This window comes from Salvelinus alpinus, chromosome 24 (genome assembly GCF_045679555.1).
Source record: "Salvelinus alpinus chromosome 24, SLU_Salpinus.1, whole genome shotgun sequence".
Lineage (NCBI taxonomy): Eukaryota > Metazoa > Chordata > Actinopteri > Salmoniformes > Salmonidae > Salvelinus > Salvelinus alpinus.
The window spans coordinates 43,618,180-43,625,936 of NC_092109.1; the positions used below are offsets into that span (position 1 = coordinate 43,618,180).

The 7,757-nt window shown below is 47.1% G+C and overlaps 1 protein-coding gene across 1 annotated transcript in view; it reads right to left on the bottom strand.

The window, feature by feature from the left end:
- Positions 1-7,757, bottom strand: part of map3k7cl (map3k7 C-terminal like) — a 103,751-nt gene that overhangs the window by 86,198 nt on the left and 9,796 nt on the right. Inside the window, exon 3 of the mRNA XM_071364971.1 lies at positions 2,534-2,592. Within this exon, the coding sequence (XP_071221072.1) occupies positions 2,534-2,592 (59 nt within the window). The remainder of the gene's footprint in view (positions 1-2,533; positions 2,593-7,757) is intronic.

The window sequence follows — 7,757 nt, forward strand, 5'->3', positions numbered from 1 at the left end:
GGTCTGTAGTTCCTTAGACCGCTGTGATACAGCCTGGATTCGAACCAGGGTCTGTAGTTCCTTAGACCGCTGTGGATACAGCCTGGATTCGAACCAGGGTGGAGAATGTGAGGAATGCACAACAGGCTGTAGTGACGCAATCCATTACCATACAGTAAGAATCTTGGTGGACTCCATTTAAATCACATCTGATACAATACCATGTTGCACAATCACAAATAATAATGAGGAAGTTACAAGGACATGAAGTAATGACACACACACAACAGAGAATATCCCATATGATGCAGAAACACCCTATATGGTTGTCATTCTAGTAGTCTATCCAATCACTACTTGGTTATATTTTTAGAAAAACAACAAAATACAAAACAAGTCTTGTGAATGCTTGGGATATTTATTCCTTGGATCGGGTTGATCACGTTCAGCTTCGTGAAGGATAAGTGGAATTTTTTGATAGCATCCAACTTCATCGGCAGTAACAAAGGTCGAATGCCATGTCTGGTATTGTCGCGTTTCCTAGAAACAGCAGAACTTTGCCGACTTGCTGTAGGTACTTATTTACCTCCTCCGACTTTACTCCTCGACTACAGTCAGCTACTTTCGGCTTACCACTCAAACCAATGGAGGCTGCTGAGGGGAGAACGGCTCATAATAATGGATGGAACGGAGCCAATGGAACGGCATCAAACCATGTGTTTGATTGTGTTGATACCATTCCACGAATTCCGCTCCAGCTATTACCACGAGCCCGTCCAAACACAACCAACACCTTATCTAACCCCTCCCCTCCAAATATCCCTACTATCTGCTGCCCTCTAGTGGATCAATGCAGTTACACTATTCACACAGGGCTGGGCCCATATCCACAAGAGGTTTGGGGCCAATTCCATTACCAATTCCAGTCGATTCAGGAAGTATACTGAAATTCTAATTTCTCTTACCTGCTTTTCAAAGAGGAACATTGGAATTTGATTTACTTTCTGAATTGACTTGAATTTAAATTAAAACGGACACCAACCCTGATCCACAAAGAGTATTCATTATGATCTATCTAGAATCTGTCCATATGAATCGTATTCATTATGATCTATCTAGAATCTGTCCATATGAATCGTATTCATTATGATCTATCTAGAATCTGTCCATATGAATCGTATTCATTATGATCTATCTAGAATCTGTCCATATGAATCGTATTCATTATGATCTATCTAGAATCTGTCCATATGAATCTGATTCATTATGATCTATCTAGAATCTGTCCATATGAATCGTATTCATTATGATCTATCTAGAATCTGTCCATATGAATCGTATTCATTATAATCTATCTAGAATCTGTCCATATGAATCGTATTCATTATGATCTATCTAGAATCTGTCCATATGAATCTAATTCATGATGATCTATCTAGAATCTGTCCATATGAATCGTATTCATTATGATCCATCTAGAATCTGTCCATATGAATCTAATTCATGATGATCTATCTAGAATCTGTCCATATGAATCTAATTCATTAGGATCTATCTAGAATCTGTCCATATGAATCGTATTCATTATGATCCATATAGAATCTGTCCATATGAATCTAATTCACTATGATCTAAAAGGCAGAACTGGTCCTAGATCAGCCCTTCTACTCTAAGAGGTTTTGTGGATACGGGCCCACCTGATTCGGTTAATCAACTGTAATCATAGTGTTTACTAAAGTGTTTCATTAGTTTAACCAGTGGTGTTTACTACTGAGCTGGATCAAAACCCTGCACCCAAGCACTTTGTGGAAGAATTGAGATTTGATAGTCCTTTCAGTACTCACCACAGAACATACTCCTTTCAGTACTCACCACAGAACATACTCCTTTCAGTACTCACCACAGAACATACTCCTTTCAGTACTCACCACAGAACATACTCCTTTCAGTACTCACCACAGAACATACTCCTTTCAGTACTCACCACAGAACATATAATAGTGATAACGTCTGTTCTACTCAGTCTAATGCTATGGGTATTGCATCCTTCAGTGCAACAGTAGCAGCTATTCTCAGCCCCTACTATCAATAGATATGAGGACTATCTCACTGCTCCTCACTCCTCCTCTTCTCTCACTGCTCCCCCTCCTCTCCTCTCTCCCCTCTCCTCACTGCTCCCCCTCCTCTCCTCTCTCCCCTCTCCTCACTGCTCCCCCTCCTCTCCCCTCTCCCCTCTCCTCACTGCTCCCCCTCCTCTCCTCTCTCCCCTCTCCTCACTGCTCCCCCTTCTCTCCTCTCTCCCCTCTCCTCACTGCTCCCCCTCCTCTCCTCTCTCCCCTCTCCTCACTGCTCCCCCTCTTCTCCTCTCCTCTCACTGCTCCACCTCGTCTCCTCTCACTGATCCTCTCCTTTCTCCTCCTCCTCTTCTCTCTCCTGCTCCTCTCCTGTTCCTCTCCCCTCCTGCTCCTCTCCCCTCACTGATGATCCCCTTCTCCCCTCCTGCTCCTCTCCCCTCCTCTCTCCTCTCCCCTCCTCTCCCCCCTCCTCCTATTACCTGCAGTCTGTGTTCCAGATCAGGGAAAGACGGCGCCGACTCCTCCACATCTTTTAACTCTGATTGAAGAAAGGAGACAAAGAGCATCAACTGGTTAATGAGTGTTAAATCAGAACAGAGCCCAGGTGTATTCCAACTGGCACCCTAATTCCTATGTAGTGAACTATCAGAACAGAGCCTAGTGTATTCCAACTGGCACCCTAATCCCTATGTAGTGAACTATCAGAACAGAGCCTAGGTGTATTCCAACTGGCCCCCTAATCCCTATGTAGTGAACTATCAGAACAGAGCCTTGTGTATTCCAACTGGCACCCTAATCCCTATGTAGTGAACTATCAGAACAGAGCCCAGGTGGGAATAAAGAGCCGTTTGGAACGTGGGAATAGAGAACCGTTTGGAACGTGGAAATAGGGAGCCGTTTGGAACGTGGGAATAGGGAGTCGTTTGGAACGTGGGAATAGGGAACCGTTTGGAACGTGGGAATAGGGAGTCGTTTGGAACGTGGGAATAGGGAGTCGTTTGGAACGTGGGAATAGGGAACCGTTTGGAACGTGGGAATAGGGAGTCGTTTGGAACGTGGGAATAGGGAACCGTTTGGAACGTGGGAATAGGGAGTCGTTTGGAACGTGGGAACAGGGAACCGTTTGGAACGTGGGAATAGGGAGTCGTTTGGAAAGTGGGAACAGGGAGCCGTTTGGAACGTGGGAATAGGGAGTCGTTTGGAACGTGGGAATAGGGAGTCGTTTGGAACGTGGGAATAGGGAGTCGTTTGGAACGTGGGAATAGGGAGTCGTTTGGAACGTGGGAATAGGTGGGAATAGGGAGCCGTTTGGAACGTGGGAATAGGGAGCCGTTTGGAACCTGGGAATAGGGAGTCGTTTGGAACGTGGGAATAGGGAGTCGTTTGGAACGTGGGAATAGGGAGTCGTTTGGAACGTGGGAATAGGGAGTCGTTTGGAACGTGGGAATAGGGAGTCGTTTGGAACGTGGGTATAGGGAGCCGTTTGGAACGTGGGAATAGGGAGTCGTTTGGAACGTGGGAATAGGGAGTCGTTTGGAACGTGGGAATAGGGAGTCGTTTGGAACGTGGGAATAGGGAGCCGTTTGGAACGTGGGAATAGGGAGTCGTTTGGAACGTGGGAATAGGGAGCCGTTTGGAACGTGGGAATAGGGAGTCGTTTGGAACGTGCGTAGCCTTGCGTTGTTGACCAGACGTGTATTTCATAGCAGAGACTACAGTGTAATGTATACACCTGGTGTGTAAGGTGAACTGCACACTAAGGGACCACTACACCTGGTGTGTAAGGTGAACTGCACACTAAGGGACCACTACACCTGGTGTATAAGGTGAGCTGCACACTAAGGGACCACTACACCTGGTGTGTAAGGTGAACAGCACACCAAGGGACCACTACACCTGGTGTGTAAGGTGAACAGCACACTAAGGGACCACTACACCAGGTGTGTAAGGTGAACAGCACACTAAGGGACCACTACACCTGGTGTGTAAGGTGAACAGCACACTAAGGGACCACTACACCAGGTGTGTAAGGTGAACAGCACACTAAGGGACCACTACACCTGGTGTGTAAGGTGAACAGCACACTAAGGGACCACTACACCTGGTGTGTAAGGTGAACTGCACACTAAGGGACCACTACACCTGGTGTGTAAGGTGAACTGCACACTAAGGGACCACTACACCTGGTGTGTAAGGTGAACTGCACACTAAGGGACCACTACACCAGGTGTGTAAGGTGAACAGCACACTAAGGGACCACTACACCAGGTGTGTAAGGTGAACTGCACACTAAGGGACCACTACACCTGGTGTGTAAGGTGAACTGCACACTAAGGGACCACTACACCTGGTGTGTAAGGTGAACAGCACACCAAGGGACCACTACACCTGGTGTGTAAGGTGAACAGCACACCAAGGGACCACTACACCTGGTGTGTAAGGTGAACAGCACACTAAGGGACCACTACACCTGGTGTGTAAGGTGAACAGCACACTAAGGGACCACTACACCTGGTGTGTAAGGTGAACAGCACACTAAGGGACCACTACACCTGGTGTGTAAGGTGAACTGCACACTAAGGGACCACTACACCTGGTGTGTAAGGTGAGCTGCACACTAAGGGACCACTACACCTGGTGTGTAAGGTGAGCTGCACACTAAGGGACCACTACACCTGGTGTGTAAGGTGAACTGCACACTAAGGGACCACTACACCTGGTGTGTAAGGTGAACTGCACACTAAGGGACCACTACACCTGGTGTATAAGGTGAGCTGCACACTAAGGGACCACTACACCTGGTGTGTAAGGTGAGCTGCACACTAAGGGACCACTACACCTGGTGTGTAAGGTGAGCTGCACACTAAGGGACCACTACACCTGGTGTGTAAGGTGAACAGCACACTAAGGGACCACTACACCTGGTGTATAAGGTGAGCTGCACACTAAGGGACCACTACACCTGGTGTGTAAGGTGAACAGCACACTAAGGGACCACTACACCTGGTGTGTAAGGTGAACAGCACACTAAGGGACCACTACACCTGGTGTGTAAGGTGAGCTGCACACTAAGGGACCACTACACCTGGTGTGTAAGGTGAACAGCACACTAAGGGACCACCAAGGACATAGCAGCCCTGCTAAACCACTCCTTCCCCTTTGATACCCAACAGACTTGCAAACTGGCTGACTGGGGGACTGGCTGACTGGGAGACTGGCTGACTGGGAGACTGGCTGACTGGGAGACTGGCTGACTGGGAGACTGGCTGACTGGGAGACTGGCTGACTGGGAGACTGGCTGACTGGGAGACTGGCTGACTGGGAGACTGGCTGACTGGGAGACTGGCTGACTGGGAGACTGGCTGACTGGGAGACTGGCTGACTGGGAGACTGGCTGACTGGGAGACTGGCTGACTGGGAGACTGGCTGACTGGGAGACTGGCTGACTGGGAGACTGGCTGACTGGGAGACTGGCTGACTGGGAGACTGGCTGACTGGGAGGCTGGCCGAGGCTAAAAGACAGTGCTTTCCTTGTCAGCAAACTAATGACTGTGTTTTCAGGATGCTTCCTCATTCATTCTTCCTCATCATCTCTGGAATGTATGGCTGACTACAGCCTAATGACAACATAACACACTGTATGGCTGACTACAGCCTAATGACAACACACTGTCTGGCTGACTACAGCCTAATGACAACATAACACACTGTATGGCTGACTACAGCCTAATGACAACATAACACACTGTATGGCTGACTACAGCCTAATGACAACATAACACACTGTATGGCTGACTACAGCCTAATGACAACATAACACACTGTATGGCTGACTACAGCCTAATGACAACATAACACACTGTATGGCTGACTACAGCCTAATGACAACATAACACACTGTATGACTGGCTACAGCCTAATGACAACACACTGTAACACTGTATGGCTGACTACAGCCTAATGTCAACACACTGTATGGCTGACTACAGCCTAATGACAACACACTGTCTGGCTGACTACAGCCTAATGACAACACACTGTAACACTGTCTGGCTGACTACAGCCTAATGTCAACACACTGTAACACTGTATGGCTGACTACAGCCTAATGACAACACACTGTAACACTGACTACAGCCTAATGACAACACACTGTAACACTGTCTGGCTGACTACAGCCTAATGACAACACACTGTAACACTGTCTGGCTGACTACAGCCTAATGACAACACACTGTAACACTGTCTGGCTGACTACAGCCTAATGACAACACACTGTAACACTGTCTGGCTGACTACAGCCTAATGACAACACACTGTCTGGCTGACTACAGCCTAATGACAACACACTGTAACACTGTCTGGCTGACTACAGCCTAATGACAACACACTGTAACACTGTATGGCTGACTACAGCCTAATGTCAACACACTGTAACACTGTATGGCTGACTACAGCCTAATGACAACACACTGTAACACTGTATGGCTGACTACAGCCTAATGACAACACACTGTAACACTGTCTGGCTGACTACAGCCTAATGACAACACACTGTAACACTGTATGGCTGACTACAGCCTAATGACAACACACTGTAACACTGACTACAGCCTAATGACAACACACTGTAACACTGTATGGCTGACTACAGCCTAATGACAACACACTGTAACACTGTCTGGCTGACTACAGCCTAATGACAACACACTGTAACACTGTATGGCTGACTACAGCCTAATGACAACACACTGTAACACTGACTACAGCCTAATGACAACACACTGTAACACTGTGTGGCTGACTACAGCCTAATGACAACACACTGTAACACTGTATGGCTGACTACAGCCTAATGACAACACACTGTAACACTGACTACAGCCTAATGACAACACACTGTAACACTGTCTGGCTGACTACAGCCTAATGACAACACACTGTAACACTGTCTGGCTGACTACAGCCTAATGACAACACACTGTAACACTGACTACAGCCTAATGACAACACACTGTAACACTGTATGGCTGACTACAGCCTAATGACAACACACTGTAACACTGTATGGCTGACTACAGCCTAATGACAACACACTGTATCACTGACTACAGCCTAATGACAACACACTGTAACACTGTATGGCTGACTACAGCCTAATGACAACACACTGTAACACTGTCTGGCTGACTACAGCCTAATGACAACACACTGTAACACTGTATGGCTGACTACAGCCTAATGACAACACACTGTAACACTGACTACAGCCTAATGACAACACACTGTAACACTGTATGGCTGACTACAGCCTAATGACAACACACTGTAACACTGTATGGCTGACTACAGCCTAATGACAACACACTGTAACACTGACTACAGCCTAATGACAACACACTGTAACACTGTCTGGCTGACTACAGCCTAATGACAACACACTGTAACACTGTCTGGCTGACTACAGCCTAATGACAACACACTGTAACACTGACTACAGCCTAATGACAACACACTGTAACACTGTATGGCTGACTACAGCCTAATGACAACACACTGTAACACTGTATGGCTGACTACAGCCTAATGACAACACACTGTATCACTGACTACAGCCTAATGACAACACACTGTAACACTGTATGGCTGACTACAGCCTAATGACAACACACTGTAACACTGTCTGGCTGACTACAGCCTAAT